This window comes from Microtus pennsylvanicus, chromosome 2 (genome assembly GCF_037038515.1).
Source record: "Microtus pennsylvanicus isolate mMicPen1 chromosome 2, mMicPen1.hap1, whole genome shotgun sequence".
In the NCBI taxonomy this organism is placed as follows: Eukaryota; Metazoa; Chordata; class Mammalia; order Rodentia; family Cricetidae; genus Microtus; species Microtus pennsylvanicus.
This window is the reverse complement of record NC_134580.1, coordinates 33214183-33232563: the sequence shown is the minus strand read 5'-3', so window position 1 is coordinate 33232563 and position 18381 is coordinate 33214183. Positions and strand designations below refer to the sequence as shown.

Below are 18381 nucleotides of genomic sequence, written 5' to 3'. Positions count from 1 at the left end.
CTCCTTCAGTATCTGGGCAGCTGAGATCTGATTTCAGAGTTCGCAGGCCTGTAAGAAAGTCATTTACTGCTTCGAATTCTGCCTTTTGCTCTAAAAGTCTATGCACCCCATTTCCCAGACCACCAATTTTGGTAGTAAGTACGGTGTGGGGAGGCCAGAATAAGCTACCTCCTAGAGACTGGTTGCTAGGCTGTAGCCCGGCCACTCCCCACTGACTGGAGATCTTTCCTTGGTCGGCATTGAGCAGGCAAGGGAACCTCAAGGGCTGAGTGCTCAATCAGCCTACAAGAGACCCTTCGTCCCCTCCCCAAACTTCCCAGTGAAGCAGTTCCCTCAGCCGGATGCAGAGACCTCGTTTCTTTTACAAACCCACCCATAAACTTTATAACAGGTAGTTAAAAATTACGGCGAGGAAGCGCTGGCCCAGTTTCTCACAATGGGACAGCACTGCCGGGCAGCTCACCGGAAATTTTCCTTTCGGATTATGGCACATACAACCTGTCCTGAATCCTCTTTAATTGGGGCTAGGGATAACTCTCTGGGATGGCATCTCATACCAGGAATATGAGACTGTGGAGGTCAACCCATGTTCTTCTTCAAGGGGTCCCCTGGGAGTATCTTAGGGGCACACTAATTTCTTTGGCGCCTCAGATTTCTCCAAGACCCCCATCTCCTTTGGACATTCAGTGAAAGAGTGGGGAGAGAAAATGCGGCAATATTTTTTTAATACCGAGAAACGAATTTGCCCCCCAGTTTAACAGCTGCACCATCCCGTCTTTACCGTTGAGATTAGAATAATAAATCCAAGGCGAAATGAGCGAGATGCTTCAACTCAGCGTTTTGAAAGATACTATTTTTCACAAATCACAAATAGCTTTCGGAAGCCACTTTGATTGGCTAATAAAAAAGTAAAAATTGGGAGAAAGTCGTATCTGCAGCAGCCTAATGGTACCCATTTCGGTAATGGGACGGCAGCAGCAACATTTAGGAGCACCCATTTCTAAAGAGCGCATCCCGCTCTTGCAATTACATTCCCCCATAAAATGGGTTTTTAACCTCCTTTTTTCCCAAATGAGAAAGCAGAAGAGGTGGGCAGGGAAAACGGGGAGCGGGTACAGCATGCACGAGGGGTCGCTGGGGCTCCTTAGGTCTGACCCTCCTGCTGCCCGACATTTCCAGAGAAGCCGGGCGCCAGACACACCCGCTCTCAGACGCGACAGTTTAGGGCCATGGACACTACTGAGCAGGCCAGGGATGAATGGGGGGGGTTGGTATCTATGTTGGGGGGAGCTGTGAGGCCCCTCAGAGCCATTTACAAGGGGTTCATCTCACTCTGCTTCAGGGAAGGATTTTTTTTTTCCAATAGCAACCATCACCTCAGGATTAAAAATGAAACGGCTCTCCTTCGGTGGTCCCACAGAATCAGATAGGAAGTGAAAGGCTGTTTTCAGGCTTCCCTGGCCAACCGCCTAAGCCTCCAAAGTCAAAGGGGATCAGTTAGTTGTCAGCAGGGACCCCAATTCCACAGATCCCCCCACCTCCTACTTAAAGTTATCCCAACCTGTCCTTCCACCCCGCAGCAGCTTCTCAGCCCCTAGAAAAACCGCCTGACAAATCTTGAACCCCTTTTATAGGAGCCAGAGATTAGTACCTGGTGAAACATTTGGCCTGGCCTAGGTTAAAAATCACTGACCCCGGAGATCTGGTCTCAAAAATATATGTCTTTAGGGTTCTGTTTTTGAAGACCAGAAATCCTCTCTTCCCCTCCTGCTCTGGCCTGGCTGAACCAGACATCTTGTATCTCTGGAATTTGGAATGGTTTGGGCATAAACAGATTTGAACCATACAGAATGATCCCTTTGCTAGCTGAGCTCCTGGTACTGAACTCTTTATTTTAGAAAATGAAAACATTCTCTTTCCCCTGCTGTGGGGGCTGTCCACCCAACAGGCCTATGCTCCCAAATCAGCGGTCCTCACTGTGGTAGCCAGAAAAGCAGCCCAATTGTAAAAGTGAAGCCAGCCAGGAGCTGGCTTGAAACAGTCAGAACAGAAGCTAAGTGGACACAAGGGGGCTGAGTGGCAGTGATAGCCTTGTGTTGAATTTGAATTCCAGGATGCGGACCCTGACTGGTATACCAGCTTACTCATTTGTCCTTCCCTTCTCCTCTGAACCAGGCAGAAGCTTCCTCATTCCACACTTTGGCATTTGTCAGCCGAACTCTCCTGACTACTCAGCTACATTTAGCTTCACATACCCCTATCCCTATCCTCTCCACTATTGCAATATGATGTACTGGATGGTAAGGGGTGGTCACAAGCAAGAGAAGAACCACACCATATCACCCTTAGCCCAAACCCCTGGAAGAAAAGGCATAGTCCCAGGAGAAACATGGACCCAGCACAGAAATGAAGGGGCTTCTGTCTTCCCTTTGGAGTCCCAGCACCTATGAGCCTTCTTGTTTGGCATTAGTATTAGCTAAGTAACCCTCCTTCCTTCTAGTAGACTTTTCCCCTTCCTTAACCCTTAACTGTCAGTCACCTGCCCTCCTGTCTCCCCACTCTCCCTACCCCATTCCCAAGTTCCACCACTCAAAGTCAGATCAGGGTAGGGCCTTTTGCAGAGCTGGGGAAGGGAATAAGGAGGGAGGAGTAGGAAAAGGGGGGAGTTACAGAGAAACAGCAAGTCTTTCCAGCTTCAATTTCTTCTTTCATTTTTTTATTATGACTCACTTATACAATACAAAGTACTTGGACCAGGAACAGGGCTTTCAGGACACAAAATCTACATTCATAGCTGGACATAAAGACAAATGACCAAAAATTATTATTATAGATATATTTTAACATTTTTTTTCCTTTCGAGCACGTTGCATAAACAGAGAATTCAAGACAGTAACTATGCATTCAGTGCGGTTTAGTTCTACTCTACTGGGGTTAATAGCACAATGAAAGCGCACAAGACCAGCGGGCTAGGCAGTCTCAGTTGTTGGGGTTTTTTTCTTAGTGAAATAAGCAGCAACAGACGACAACAAAACCGCATTACAAATACTCTCAAAGCTTTCTATAGGTAGTGATAAAATACATTGAAGGTTTTTTTTTCTTTTTTCTTTTTTTTTCTGTTTTTACCTCCTTTAGTAGGATTTTTTTTCTCTTTCTCTCCCCTCCCCCAAGATTATTGCAGGTTCCCTTTAGGTAGTATATTAAAGTTTTTTAATCAGCATATTGTCTTCATGATTATGGTGATTTCTGAGCACAAACACTAAGACAGCTCAGAGGAAGCTGGGCCCAAAGAACAGAAATCAATCAGCAAGGACAGGCAAGGAAGGCTTGGGCCCAATGACTATGGCATGGATAGGTAGGATTTTAGAGACCACTGCAGGCCCCTCTTTACCCCTCAGTAAGGGGGTGGATAGATTCTTAGGTTCCTGGAGAAAGTCAAGGGGGTTTTCTAAGGAAGGAGCCTCAGAGAGGGAGGGAATCTTCTTTGCTATCTTTTATTTCTTTTAACAGTTTTTCCTTTTCATTCCCCTTTCTTCTGCTTTTTTTCTTCTTTCCTTTTCTTTCAAAAAAGAAGTTAATTCAGTACTCTGATTCCTAGCATACAAGCCAAGCCAAGAACCATCTTCCACATCTTCAGGCGGATTCCCTTTAAAATAAATACCATAGAAGCAATGAGTGGGAGGGTGGGGAGAAGTGGGGTGTGTGAGAAGGCTTAGACCTTAAAGTTCAGGAAGGGCTCAGAAGCTGGAAGCAAGGACAAGTGAGGGTGAGCTAAGCATGAAGTGGAGCAGAACTTTTCCTTGTGTCTAGGTCTCCCCAGCCCCCTGGCCCCCAAACAGACAAGGAGCAGGGGAAGTCCAAAGGTAATAAAAGCAGAGCTGCAAGTATCTGACAGGTAGTTAGAGCAGTGAGTGCCATTCTATTCTCTATAAAAGCAAATGACAGTCGTAAACTTCTCAATTTATCTGCTACCATAAAACGAAACTTCAAGGGAGTAGCTGGGGGGGGGGGGAGGAGAGATTTTTTCTCTCTTTTTTCCTAGTCCTTATTTTCTTCCTTTTCCTCTTCTTCTTTCTCCTCTTCCTCATTCCCTTCTTCTTCCACCTTCTCCTCATCTCGGGCCCCAGGCAATTTGTCCTTGTTGTTCTCCTTTTTCCACTTCATCCTTCGATTCTGGAACCAAATCTTCACTTGTCTTTCGGTCAGTCCCAGGGCGTGAGAGACTTCAATCCGGCGCTTTCGTGTCAAATAAGGATTAAAGAGAAACTCCTTCTCTAGTTCCAAGGTCTGGTACCGGCTGTAAGTTTGTCGTCCACTGCGCCGCCCAGGAGCTGGACAGAACAGAACCCCAGTCTGGTTATATCTGCTTTGGGGGTGCTCCATTCCCCCCAACTACTCTGCTTCCCACAAAGCTCCCCCCTTCTTCTCAGTTTTTCCTCCAGCCAGTGAGTCTGCCCGCAGAAGACAAGCAAGGGCAGGAAAAGTTCCCATACATGTTTTGGTTTGATTTTCTTCACCTTAGGAGGTGGGTGAAGGTGAGGGGCAGGGAGGTATCTGTCTGAAAAGTAGGGGCTTGTTGGGGACAAGGGAACCTTGCAGGGTCCTTCAGGCCTCCAGCTTGGCCCTTACAGCTTTGTTTACAAGGACAGAGTGGTATTTAGTAAGCCGGCCTAGGGACACAATCTGCTTCCAAGAAAAAGGAAAAGGGCTGGGGTTAGAGGAGAGGGGTTTCTGTCCACTGCCCCCGCCTTGCCTATCTCTGCCTAATGCTTTTCCAATAAGAGAAATAATTGATCTCCTGGAATGTAACGCAGCTCTGCCTGATTGCTAATCGGAGACCAACAAATAAATCAAGGGTCATCCCTGCCGGAACTGTTGTTTTTGCTTCCCCCTGTACTTCGAAATTGAGCCATGAGGGGCCACCCTTGGAGGGGCTCATAACCTGAGCAGCTTTCCAAGAAGCCCCATAGATCTTGACTGGGGGGTAAACTGACTAGCCCCTGGACCCCAGAGGCCCCTACTTTGTATAGCACTAGTCCCTGGACCCCAGAAGCCCCTACTTTGTGTAGCCCCTCTCTCTTCTGGAGCATTGATTTTCTGCTCAGGCATTCAGTCTTCTCTCCAACAGGAGGAAGTAAAAAAAAAAGTTGGGGTAATGGCCTTCAGGCTGCTTCTCTGAGAGGAAGAAGTGGAGACCCCAAAGAGTCAGAGTGCCTGCCCTTAGGTTCTCGCCCCTCTCTCTGGCCAGAGGGAGACAGTAAAGGGTCTTCCTTTCACCCAATGTCTGCCCACTGTCTTGGAATGGCTGTCTTCCTGTCTTTGGGAAAACTGGCTACCGCCCCCAAAGGCTAATAACCCTAGTTTACTCTGGGTGTTCTTGTCAGCCACCTCCCCAACTTTGACTTTAGAGATGGGGAGAGGGAGAGAGAGAGAGAGAAGGAATGGAGGAAATGTTTTTAGACCCTTTGCACCCACATATCACCTTTCCCCCACCTTCACCCCAACACTCACAATATCTCAGGTGCCCCCCCCGCCCCACACCCAGCCAAACCTTTTGAACCTCCAGGAACCCACCCAGGCACTGGAGCGGAGTGGAAGAGACCCCCAAAGCCAGGAAGGAAAGCAAGGGCAGACAAAAAGGAGGCGAGGGAGGGGGAAGACCCCGGAGCGCGGGAGACCAAGGGGGAAAGAGAAAAGGCTTCTCACCGTGGGGTCTCATCCATGGAAACATGAGGCTGGGAGACGAGTTCTGATTTAAGTGGCCTTGTCCTTCGCTACTGTTAGTGTTGGCGGAGGATTTACAGTCGGGATATTGCACCACGCTCGCCTCTTGCTGAGCCCCATAAAGGGACTGTCTGGGGAGCGCCTCGTAGCCATAGAATTTGGAGGCGTCTCCGTGGCAGCTCAACGAGCATGGGTTCTGCTGGTAGCCCGAGTTGGAGATGCCGGAGGTGCCGTGGTGGAAGAAGTCTTGGACATGGTGCGAGGCATGCTGGAAGCCGGGCGCCGAGCCTCCGGGCCCGTACACCAGCGCATGGCTCCTGCCCACGCTCTGAGGGAACCGGCAGTCGTAATAGGCCGGTTCCAGGGACTCGCCGCCTTTGTATTTGGAGAACAGGGGGTTGACGAAGTAGGAGCTCATGCTGGGCACATGAAAACCTGCGGCCCCCTCCCCTTGGCTCACGCTCCCCCGCCCGGTATCCCCAAAACTCCCCTCCCCCCGGGACCGAACCCCCAAGCTGGCCGGCTCCCCCGGGCTGGACTGCTGGGCTGGGGGCTGGGCAGGTGGGGGCGCGGTGCCGGCTGAGGGCTCGGGCGGCGGCGGCTCTGTTCACTGTCGGTAGGTAGAGCGCGCGCGCTCACTTAGCTCTTTCCTCTAACAGCCCAGGCGAATTCCTCAGACTCCCGGCGGTGGCGGCGCTTACACGCGATTCGCGTTCATCAATCCACGACATGAAGACAGGCGAGCGAGCGAGCGAGCGAGCGAGAGAGAGAGAGAGAGAGAGAGAGAGAGAGAGAGAGAGAGAGAGAAAGGGAGGGGGAGAGAGGATTGAGGGGTTCGGGCCTGGGGGGGACCTGGAGAAGAGGGAGGGAGGAGAGGGGAGGGATGGGGGTGTGGTGTGTGTGTAGGGGATGGCCAGCCAGCCCCAGCTAATGGCCAGGCCAGCTTTTCCAAAGTATGTACTCTTGTTAGAAGGTGCACCCCTTTTCTGTCCTTTTTGAGAGATACCTGAGCCAGCAGATCAACTCAGGTTACCTCAACAGGTAGAAGACCCCAGGGGTGAGTGTTAGTAAGTCGGGGCTGAGCCTTTAACCTCAAAGGTGAGTTACCTGTGGGCTCCTAAAGTCTGGGACTTCAGGAAGAAGCACAACGTGTACCTGGACCCTTCAGGCTGCAGACCCTCAAGTCCCTGACCTCTCCCCAGAGTCTGAAGCTGCTCTGTCTTCTTTACAACCTGGAGACTCTTGTCCCTTGACTACTATGGGTAGAGACGATGGGGGTGACACTCCACGTACCCCAGCAAGACCACAATACCCTTGCAGAAAGCAGTTCCTCCAAGGAGCAGGAAACCCAACAAGCTTGGCTGGGAGACTCTGAGAGCAAAGCTGTTTATGGGGACCAAGAGAAACAGCTTGAGCGCCCAGGCTTCTGCCTAGCCTAACCCAAGACATTTCTGTTTCTGAGACTATTAGCGGGCTGAAGGGAGTAGGAGTAGGCCTCTTACTGATTCTCAGAAACCACCACCCCATAGGAAATGCCAGCTGGACCTACAGGGGCCCTCAGGCTTCCCTGCACCCTCCTCTTCTCCAGGCAGGCTTCCCAGGTCAGGATGTGGATGGGAACTGTCAATAGACACTCTTTAAATATTTACCCACACTTTCCGGGAGGGGGGCACAGATCCCCATGCCCAAGACTGGACAAATTCAAGTTAATTCTAATGGAAAAAATAACCTTGGTCCCTCAACCCCCTTCCCTAGCCACAGTGTCTACAGTGGGCTTAATGCAGGGAGAAAAGAGAAGAAAGCATGAGAGCATGTGTGTGAATGTGTGCTATTGTGCTCCTGAATGAAGATGAATAAGAATTTCTTTCTGTCTTCTTCCTCCACAGTAAGTGAGGCTTACAAAGCCATCCTGGAGCACACTCAGAACACACACACACATCTATCTATATGTATGTATATACACACATATACATATAGATAGATAGATGAGTGTGTATATGTATATATGCGTATAGTGTGTATATACATAACTATGCATGTACATGTACATATATAGATGCTACACTATTCTCTTACTCAGAGACATATCAAGTGTATGTTCATTTCACACTAGCTATACACATTCTGAAAGTGGCCTTTCTGACTCACAGGCCTATACATACATGTGTGCACCAGGCAATGCACAGAATGTTTGATGAATATAAATGCTTGATAAATATATATATTTGTAAGCTTTTGCATCAAGAAAAAAAATCTACCTGTCTTTCTTCCTCATCCTGGGGTTTCAGGGTTGGGCAAGGAAGGGTGTGGTAGAAAGCTAGATCTCCTCCTTTCCTGCCCTAATCTGGAACCAGCTGTGGGCTGGCTCTAGGCATAGAGGACAGGATAGCAGGGCAAGGCAGGATAGAAAGAGCAGTTCTCCCCCGACCTTTTTTTATTTAAATAATTACTGGGGAAATGACCACTCTCAGTCAAATTCTTAAAGGAGATTCCTGGTGTTCGGGCAAGAGACTCTATACTGGAATCTTTTGAATTTAGGGAACTCACCACTATTGAACTTAGGAACTGCCCAAACTCTTAGAGACAGAACTCTAGCTCTGAAGCAGCAGGAGGGGAGATTCCAGAAGTGCTGTGTCAGGGCTGTGGATCTCACTAGCGTCCAGAGCAGTGCGAGGAACCCCAGAGCATCTCCACCCCAGCATAGCCCGCTGCATCTTTGGCTCCAGCCTTTTCGATCTGAGAGAATTTGCTCGGTGTAAAGCTGAAGAGAGTGGATTCTGGATTCCTAGCATCTGACCATGGGGGCTGTCATAAATACTTTCTCTTCTTTGACTGGAAAGAGGAGACTCAGAGGGTCCGGATTCTCTCTGGGGCCTGTGTCTTATCTTTTAGGGGGTGGGGAAATCTATTTCCAGATTTTATGGTCCAGAAAAAAAAAACCTGCAAGGGAGCTATTCTTCTGGGCCTTTGTGTCGTGGAATGCAGCTGTCCCGAACATTACCACCGCCTGTCCGGAGAACCCATCAGTCCTATAAGCTTTGGTCGGACTTAGTTTTCCCCTTTGAAGGCTTTTATCATCTTTTATTTTATCTACTTATTTATTTATTTTTCTTTTACCCGTATCTGGTTTATTTTGCTCTCTGAGCCTGGAAATAAAGGAGCCGCAAGCAATCATCCTCGCCGGGCCGCTCTGTCCCTCTGCCCAAGGCCTGCACCACCCTCTTAGGTACCACGGATTTATGTTCGTTTGTTGGGGTCATTCCGCCTTTTTGTGTTAATTTTCTGCTCCTCACTTATCTCCATCAGCGATTATTTTTGATGCCTGCCCTCTTTTGCCTCCTGAACTCTCCGATAGAGCGAGGGCCCATCTCTTGCTGACACTCACGAATTATTTACTCTTCGCAGGTGAGAAGGTTGGTTTGTTCAGAGGCAGTGGGGCCGAAGCCGGCAGAAGCCAGGGGCTTTCTGGCCAAAGCTTCCAATTTGGTCTCAACTGTCAGTAGGCCAGGCTGATCTGGGGTGGAGGTGGAGGTGGAGGTGGGGGAGGGGGAGAAGGGAAGAGAGAGAGAGAGGAGACAGAGAGAGAGAGAGAGAGAGAGAGAGAGAGAGAGAGAGAGAGAGAGAGAGAGAGGCTTCTAACATTGAACAACAGCGCCACCTCGTGTCCACTTGCTCCAATGCAATCTGACTGAGGAAAAGCCAGCAGAGGTCCTAGGCTGAACTGAAAGGTAGCAAGTTGAGAGGAAGAAGCCTCTAAACCGGTGCAAAGGAGAGATTTCCAGGAAGGTGGTTGCCTCTATTCTTTGTTTTTCTAAATTCTTGAAATAAAACATGTGAAGGGTTCCACACTTTTCTCTCTTTGTAACTCTCCTTTCTGGAATAAAGAGACATTGCAAAGGAATAGCTGTGATCTCCTCCATTCAGGCGTTTGCCCTTGCGTACGTGGGTGCGTGGGTGCACTGCCCCATCCGAAGTTCTCAGGACCTTCTGCTCCCAGCACTCTCAGTCCCTCTTATCGGGTTGCACAGCCTATTCCACCCGCTGCCTGCTGGACTTCAGGGTGGGACTCTGACCGTTCCAGGCTGCTCCCACCCCCTGGTTTGTAACCCTTCCCTAGCGTGCGCGCTCTTCACCTCTCCCTCTCAGCCAGAGAGATCCTGATCTCTGTTGGCTATAGACAAAACATTCCTATAATCCGATTTCAAAGGAAAGAGTGTCCACCTTATTTAAACCATAAAACAATTAAGCCCAGACGTCTAGCCAGCTTCGCGTTGCTGTTTTGTTCGGGGCCCCATTCAGAACCCAAAGCAGGGAGACAAACAGGGCCATAAAAGTGGCATTTCTGGGCTACGGAAATGTACCTATCTCTGCCTTCCCAAGTAGGACAACCTTTAGGGTTTTGTGATTCTGACAAAAGAGCGGAGGAGAGGTGGAAGGACACATGAGGGGAAGAGAAAGTCTGCCAGACCCTCTCCTGGTCTGCTTTAATTTCTCTCCCCAGTTGTGTGTCGTGTTGTTTTAATTCACAAATGGTAATGAATAAAATCGAATCTAATGCTGATCTGGTGGCTGGAAACTGGGATTAAAGAGTGGGCCTCCTCTAAATCCCACCTTCTTCTGGGTCCTACAAGCTCTGAGGTCCCCTTTCCAGCCAGCAGGCTTCAGGAAGCAGACCTTAGAGCAGGGGTGGGGTAGAAGCGGAACAACAGCGCTGAGCTCAGGCAGGGAGAGAAGCTGGCATCCTCTCTCTTGATAGTCCTGACTAAGGCAAGCGAAGGGTGTCTTGGTTCCCATCAAGTGCAGAACTTAGGCCAGGATTACAGAACAGCAAAAAGACCAAAGGGAAGAGTAAGGTAGTGAGAAAAACAAGGCGAAGCCTCTTTCCAAAAGACCAAGGAGTCAATGCTCAGGAGTGGGATGGTCTGCTAAACAGGGAATAGGGAACGCATCAATGGCTTGGCTGCTAAGTCTGTTGTTGCCACTTGGTTGCTGCTCCCCCCACAATATTAAAGAATCAAAAATTTCAACCCTTTTCACTTTTCTCCAATCCCCCAAATTGGAAGAAGAGGATAGAAGATGCAAATAACGTGGCAGAGGTTGTCACTCCAAGTGCCCACCAGTCCTGCCAGGGGATGCTTTGGCAAAGCGGACGGCCTGAGATGTTAAAGGGCTATATTTCAAGCAGTCTAATTTTAATAGTTTCCAGATTGGGGGATTTCCGAGAAAAGGGGTGCTGGGTTGAGGCGGACCCAGCAGTTCTGTCTGCTTCTGATTAGTCCAAGAAACTGTTAGCTCCAGAGAGAGAAGGTTCTAGAGAAGGGTGCAGGGCAGCCATACAGCCCCACCAGACTGTTAGGTACACATCACCGTGCCTCTGTGCTTGGGGTCCAGCAGCCACCAGAGAGCACCCCACTGCTAGCTAACTGCTAACCCTCTCCCTTGTAGCCTGGCCTCACTACCCCCTAGGAGAACTACTTAGCATGACCTTAGTAATACTTATCAACATTCAAACTAAACATGGGGGGGGTTAGAAGGGGAGAGAAGAGCCGGGAATGAATTCACTGAGAAGAAATTAATTCTTATTATATTGACTTTGTGATACGTTTTTTTTCTCTCCCTCTTCATCATTTTCTCCTGCCTTCCTTCTTTCCTTTCTTCTTCCCCCTCCTGTCTTCTTTTTCTTGTATTTTTTATTTCTTTCTTCCTTCTCCTCCCCCCTTCTCATTCAGTACTCAGTGCCTGTCCCCCAGTGTTCCTTGAGGCCGCATGGCCTTTCCCCCTAGCTGAGCATCCTGCTAGCCTTCTTTCTCAGCCAACCCTGAAAGCACCACAGCACCACAGCCACCAGGCAAGAAGCCAGCCTGGGCCTTCACCCAGCACCCAACTTTCATCTTCACCTATCTTTTCTCTCCCATCTCATGTACTCATAAATTACGACAATTAATTACAGCCAGCAAAACCATCCCAGCAGCGCTCCCCACACGCTCCATCAAGCCACTAGGAAACTCACAAGCAGCCAGCCGGGGCAGGCGCAAGCTAGGCCTCTGTCTCAGCAGCCTCCCCTCCTTCCCTTCCCAGGAGCCCCCCTCCCATTCTGCCCTGCCTGGAGAGAAGCTGCAGGCATTTGCCCTTTGGAGGTAGAAGGAGCCCCTTCTCTGGTTCTGGCTCCAGCTTCCCTTAAAGGATTAAGCCCTTGCCTCCTCCACAGAGCCACGGGGGAAGAGAAATAAAGACGAGGAGAACTAGATACAGTTGAATTTCTGGGTTTTTTTTTTAAGTGACTTCGATATATTAACAGAGTTGCTCTACTGTAACAAACAGAAGCACATTACAGGACACGCTGGAGAGGGACACTGGGGTGAGAAGAACACGGTTCTATACAAGCCTGAGGAACCAGCCTGCCTGTGCAGTCTGACCCAGCCGTACGACTGGGCTCTCATCCCTCAGCTCTGGCTGGAAACCATCATTGTGTGTGCGTCTTTTTGTATAAAATCTGCCCACAGAGCTCCCAAGGCCCAGGAAGAAATGGCCCAGACCAAATACGAGAGAGAGAGAGAGAGAGAGAGAGAGAGAGAGAGAGAGAGAGAGACAGAGAGAGAGACAGAGAGAGACAGAGAGAGAGACAGAGAGAGAGAGACAGAGAGAGAGAGAGAGACAGAGAGACAGAGAGAGAGAGAGACAGAGACAGAGACAGAGAGACAGAGAGAGAGAGACAGAGAGAGAGAGAGACAGAGACAGAGACACAGAAAGACACACACACACAGATTCAAATATTGGCTTCTTTGAAGAAAGAAGGGAAAAATCACATTTGTGTGTGTGTGTGATTTATTTCGCTTGCGCTGGGGGGAAGAGAATGCGGTTTCTCCTGCCTCCTGGTCGCTGGATAGAACTACCTCTAAACACCAATTCCTCAGCCCTTAGCCCTCCCACATCGCCAGAGTTTCCTTTTTTTCTTTTTAAGACGGTGGGCTTTTCTCTATCTTGCTCTTTCCTTTTCTTTTCGTGCTTTCTGCCACCTAGGCTGGGACATTTCTGTGGGGTTTTGTGTTTCCCTTGGCTGTGTTGGCAGCAGGCTGGGGCAAGCTTAGGATTGCTCCTTGTCGCTTTTCTCCTTATTCATCTTTTTCATCTTCATCCTCCGATTCTGAAACCAGATTTTGACCTGCCGCTCAGTGAGATTGAGAACACGGGCCACCTCGTATCGTCGGTCCCTGGTTAAATACATATTGAAGAGAAACTCCTTCTCCAGTTCCAGCGTCTGGTACTTGGTGTAGGGGCAACGCTTCTTCCTTGTGGAACGGGCATGGATCCAGTTGGCCACGGGGTTGCCTGGAGGGCCAAAGATAGGCAAGGATCAGTAGAGTCTCCTTCCAGCTCAAGACCTCAGCTATCCCACCCCCAGGCTTTGTCAAGCTCCTCAAGCTCAATAATTGAACCTGAATTTGGTCACGTTTTACTTTAGGCATTTTCCTCCTTTCTCTTCTGCATTCTCCCCCTCTCCACGTGCCCTCCCTGTCCAGGTTCCAGCACCTAAAACTGTAGGAAATTTGAAGCTACCAAAGCCCCCACAGTCTGGTCTTCAGCTTCAAGAGTAGTAATTCGAGAATATCCTCATAAAAAGTCCAAATTCCCAACTGTTTCATAGGCCCATAAACGCTTCTCTCTTGTTTTTTATTTTTATAGCAAGATCCCTCTCCTCTCCACTTCCCTCCTCCTCAGCCCCTCCCATTCTCACAGCCCACGACCAAGTCCTGAAATTTCATAGTTGTTTCCTGACCCTGAGAGTCGCTAAACCCTCAGCACTTCCCAGTGTCCATCTCTTGCTCAGAATTCAACCCTGATGAGGCGAATCGTCAGGGTTAAACCTCCCCACTCCTCAGATAGCTGCTGGCCTTGGAGAAAGGCCACATCTTAACCTCTTCTTGGTCTCCACTGCCCCCCACCCCTCCTCCCAGCTCCAGGACAGACTCTGCAGGAGACAAGCCTCCAAGCTTCCAATTTCAGGTTTATGGGAGTAGCTGAGGGCAGGAGGGAAGTCTTCAGAGGGTATAATTAGGCCCTGGCCCCTTATGGAGCTAGAGGAAAAGATTTCCTGAAGTCTCCTCCTGAGGATCCCTCAGACACTTCCTCACACCCAGGGGGCTACACCCCTCCCCTGCTGTTTCTCCTTCTTACTCCCTCTTTCTTTGACCCTGTAGCTTACACCTGCCCCCCCACCTCTTTACCTACCCTAGTCAGCCCCCCATTCAACGCAACATTCAGAATGTTCTTTCCCTGACTGGAGTCTCTCAGGCGCTCTCTCTCTCTCTCTCTCTCTCTCTCTCTCTCTCTCTCTCTCTCGTGTGTGTGTGTGTGTGTGTGTGTGTGTGTGTGTGTGTGCGCGCGCGCGCGCGTGTGTATGTGGTTCTTTAATCTGAAGAACCTATTGCATTCCGTGTTCCTAATCCCCATTTGCAACTTTCTCCTGTAGACACTTAAAAGTGGGTTTTCAAGTTTAAAGAGACTTGGACAGTTACTTCTCTCCCACTTCTGTTTGGAAGTCCTGGCCTAAGTTCCTAGACTACATACCCCCCAGACCCTTCTAGGGGGAGGAGAACTCAGTGGACCTTTTATTTTATAAACCTCTAGTGGGATGAAGACCCCCCACTCTGGCTAAGAGGTAGGGATAATTTCTTTCCTTTTGCTGCCCTGCCCCTTCTCCAACAACAAAATGAACCACAGGCCCTCAGCCCAGCTCCTGTCCCTGCTTGCATTTTATTTTTCGAAAGTGACCCCTGAATCAAAAAGCCTGAGTTAAGAGAACGACTCAGGGGTCTTCCTTCAAAGCCAGCCTCTGGCAGAGAAGTTCCCCTGACCGGCCCTCTCCCAACCTGGCTGCCAGGGCCCTCGTCTCAGACCTTCCTGCCCCAGAGAGCTAGCTCCCCAAGGTAATTCGTTTTTATTGAGTCCTCGCCCCCTCGCCTTCGCCCCTCTCCCGCGCTGCCCGCGCGGCTGGACGGGCTGTAATACGGCTGCCCCCGCCTGGCTTCCCCTCCCCTCCTGTGCCGGTTGTAAAGGAAAATTGCTCCCAACTTACTAGGGTCCAGGTCGGCCTTCTCCTCTTTGTGCTTGCTGCCGGCCAGCGCGTCCGCCTCGGGCGAGGGCAGCGTCTGCGGGGCGCGGTCGCGCAGCTCCCCGGGCGAACCGTACATGTAGTCCGGGTAGCTGCGGCCGTCGCCTGGGCCGCAGTCGGCGCGGCGCCCGGGGTAGGCGTCGGGCTTGAGGGCGTAGTGACGGCCCCCGGCCGGGAAGCTGGGGAAGGAGACGGCGCCGGACAGCGGCTCGAGCCAAGTCCGCATGTAGCGCGTGTCGGCGCCGAGGTGGGGCTGGGGGCCGTACGGGTGATAGACCACGGACGACTGTGAGGGCACAGGCGCCCACGACGTGCTGAACACTGCCGGCTTGGGCGCGAAGCTACAGGACGGAAAATCGCTACAGTCCGGCACCAAGCCGCTGGGTCTGGCGGCGGCAGGGTGAGCCCCGGTGGCCGGAAACCTGGACGCTAGGAGGTCTTCATTGTCGTGAGAGATGAGAGAGTCCACGTAATAGTTACTGATGGGCCCCGTCGCCGACATCGTAACAGGGTTTTACATACATAAGATTATTGTATGAACTGTATATGTACTTTTTATCTGCTCACAGAACAATCAAGGCAGGTAATTATTTTTCCAGCCTTTTCCCGGCAGCTCATTGGTTCCCCAGCCCCCACGTGATCGTATTTACCCAAAAATACGGCGCGGATCAATGCGCAGGGGCTTTTTTCCCTTTGCTTTTTCCCCCCTTTACCACCCCCTTCTCTCTGCTGATCCCCGCGACCTGCGTTTTCCTGGCGATCTGCAGCTCTGGACCCAACGCGCTGGACACCCCACCCCGGACGACTCATATCTCATCAGGGAACCCCCCCCTTTTACCATGTGCGGCCAAAAGCAGATGGCTCCCCCTACCATGAGAATTAAAAAAAAAAAACAAAAAACCCAAAACACCAAGGTGAAAATGCGAGTTCCAGAAGCCAGGGTTCTTGGACCCCCAAGGGCTGAGCTGGGCTCGGGGAGCCCCACAGGGGCGGGGAGGCTGGATGAGGTAGGTGGAGGAACTATTTCTTGACGTAATCTATCTCTGTCGGCCCCAAAGCTCCTGCAGTCTCTGAGTGAGCGGAGATCTGCGATTGTCAGTTCGGAACGTGGCTTTTAAAGATGCTTTTTAAAATACGGTGTATGTATGTATTTCTTTCAGCAATAGCAGTACCAGCGGCGAGGGAGGGACGGTGGGAGGGGACTGAACAAGCTGGGATGAGGGAGGGAAGGAAGGAAAGGGGACACAGTTCTTCTGCCACTGGCCAGCTCAGCTCCCCAAATCTAGGGTGGGTATGGGAGGCTTGGGAAGGTGGTCTGTAGCGTGGGAGGAGTAGAACTTGGCCACCTCACACACCTTTATCATCAGCTTCACAAGTCTCCTCTTGCTTTGGCACAGATATATAAGCCTTTATTTAAATTTATTGTCTCTGTTTCTCTGCCAGCTTGAAGAAGTGGAAGAGAGAACTATACAACTTAAGTGGGGCATCCCCATCCTGTCTGCCTGCTCTCTCTTCTTTGCCCCCGGGTCATCTCTGTGACACCTTCACACACCCCCCAAAAAGAGAAGTCACTCGGAGATTCTGTCTGCAGAAAGCCAGGGTGAGAACAGGCAAAGCGAGAGAGCGACCTCGGTCGTGGGCAAGTAGCTTGTTTTTACGTCCTTCAATAAAATTTTTATGAGGATCATTTGATTGTTCATAAATGTGTCTTTCATTAAATAAAATTGTAGGCTGTTTTTGGAACAGAAAAAAAAGCAACGGAGGGATGGGAGAAGGCAATTTCTTTGGGGTCGGATGGAAGAATTCAGGAGGTAGCTGTGTGACTGAAAGGAATTATAAGACAACTTGGGTTCCACCCTCCCCATAAGTTGACTGCTATCCCCCCCCCCTTGAATTTGGGGTTTGTTGCATGCACAGCTTTTCAACAGACCTCCCATGGTGGTTTAGCAATAGAAAGCTTTGGAGAGGCAGAAAAGTCCTCAGTAAGGGTTCAGGAGAGGGGGCAAAGAGGATGGTTGTGGGGATGAAGGGACAGGTGATGCACCTAGGCAGAGCAGAAAGAATTTGAAGAATCAGGGTGCAGTCTCAGGGTCAGAGGAAAGAGTCTATGCGAAGGGAATTAAACAAACAGGAACTGAGGCTAGGAAGTGAGCTCTGAAGGAAGCAGGTTCTGTGGCTTCCTAGACCCAGCCTAGCCTAACCTTCTTCTATGCAGTCACCAGGACCAGTCCAAACTCTAAGTATGGAGTGGGGGCTGGTTTTCTCCTACGCTCCTCTCCCTCTACTCTTCAAGGTGAGGAAGTGCTAGAGAGGTACCTGTTTTAGAGGGTTAGAAGGTTGGGGAGGGGGACAACTGCAGCTCTTAGGAGAGACTCAAGAGCTGCTGCAGCCCTCCCTAGTACCTGTGGACCCCTCCTCTCCTTCTTCGCTTTTCAGTATATCAGAGCTGGATTTTTTTTTTTTTTTTTGAGGCACGGGGTGGGTGTGCAGGGAAGTGTCTGGTTAGGGAAAGGCACTCAGAGCCTGAGACTAATTCTCAGAGCTGTCTTTTCCTTTGGGCTGGACTGGCTGGAAAATCCAAATTACAATAAGAAACAGAGTATCTCTTTGGCCTTGATGCAGTCATGTTAGCTGTCAATCAAAAAATTTCCCTCACTAGTTCAAGAACACATAGGAGGTTCCAGATCCTCTGCAGAGGCTTTCTCCAAATCCCCAGCATAGTCAGCACCTCCCCCAGCCATGGGTGACTGGGGACCCAGCCTGACTCTTGAGTAGTTGCTGGCAGCCTTGAGCACAGGCATTTAGTCTTCAGTGGGGCCCTGGGACAGACTGTGGCCAAGAGGACATCAAGGGACAGAGCCTAAGAGAGTCAGAGTCTGACAGACCAATTTAAACAGGTCTCCAGACTGGACGAAGGAAAACCAGAACTGGAGGTTAGGATAACGAGGGAAGGAGAGAGGGAAGAAGAGAGAGAGAGAGAGAGAGAGAGAGAGAGAGAGAGAGAGAGAGAGAGAGAGAGAGAGAGAATGAGAATGAATTACGGAAAAGAAGGCAGGCGAGATGAAGAGACCTAAGAACAAGGAAAGGAAGGCTCTCAAAAAACAAGGAAGGGAAGGACGCAGAGAGGCACAGGCAGGATGGGGCTGGGCTGGGGGCTGGGCGCAGGCTGACAGAGCAGCAGCGGAGAAGCCGCAGGAGCAGCCGTGGCATTGTGCAGTTCTCTTGCTTGTCCGGGCTTTGCCGCGGGACCGCTCCGGGCGCGGCCACTTCTGTCTGGACACAATGGCGTAAGAGGCCTCCTTTCCTCCCCCTCTGGGAGACCTGCTCCTGTGGATATACTAGGCCGGTGGGACACAGAATCTGAGTTAGCCCGGCAGTCACTTCAGCTGCTGGGGGCTAAGCCACATTCTAGTCAAAGAGGAAGAAATAGAAGGGGAAGAGACAGCATCCCTGTTCTTTTCTGCATCTTCACAGGGCGCCAGGGCCTGTCTGTCTCTACCCCAATGTTCCTAAACAGAAGTTCTTAAGAATCCTTGTCTATTTGA

The 18381-nt window shown here is 50.4% G+C and overlaps 2 protein-coding genes across 2 annotated transcripts; both read right to left on the bottom strand.

The window, feature by feature from the left end:
- Positions 1 to 2960: 2960 nt before the first annotated feature.
- On the bottom strand, positions 2961 to 6142 carry Hoxc8 (homeobox C8). Its single transcript, XM_075963598.1, has 2 exons — positions 5707 to 6142; positions 2961 to 4331 (listed from the first exon to the last, which is right to left on the bottom strand). Exons 1-2 carry the CDS (start codon positions 6140 to 6142, stop codon positions 4039 to 4041), a joined length of 729 nt encoding a protein of 242 aa, XP_075819713.1. The 3' UTR covers positions 2961 to 4038.
- A 5847-nt stretch (positions 6143 to 11989) lies between these two features.
- Positions 11990 to 15530, bottom strand: Hoxc9 (homeobox C9). Its single transcript, XM_075960836.1, has 2 exons — positions 14801 to 15530; positions 11990 to 13053 (listed from the first exon to the last, which is right to left on the bottom strand). The coding sequence occupies exons 1-2, from the start codon at positions 15336 to 15338 to the stop codon at positions 12809 to 12811; spliced, it is 783 nt and encodes a 260-aa protein (XP_075816951.1). The 5' UTR covers positions 15339 to 15530; the 3' UTR covers positions 11990 to 12808.
- Between the last annotated feature and the right edge of the window lie 2851 nt (positions 15531 to 18381).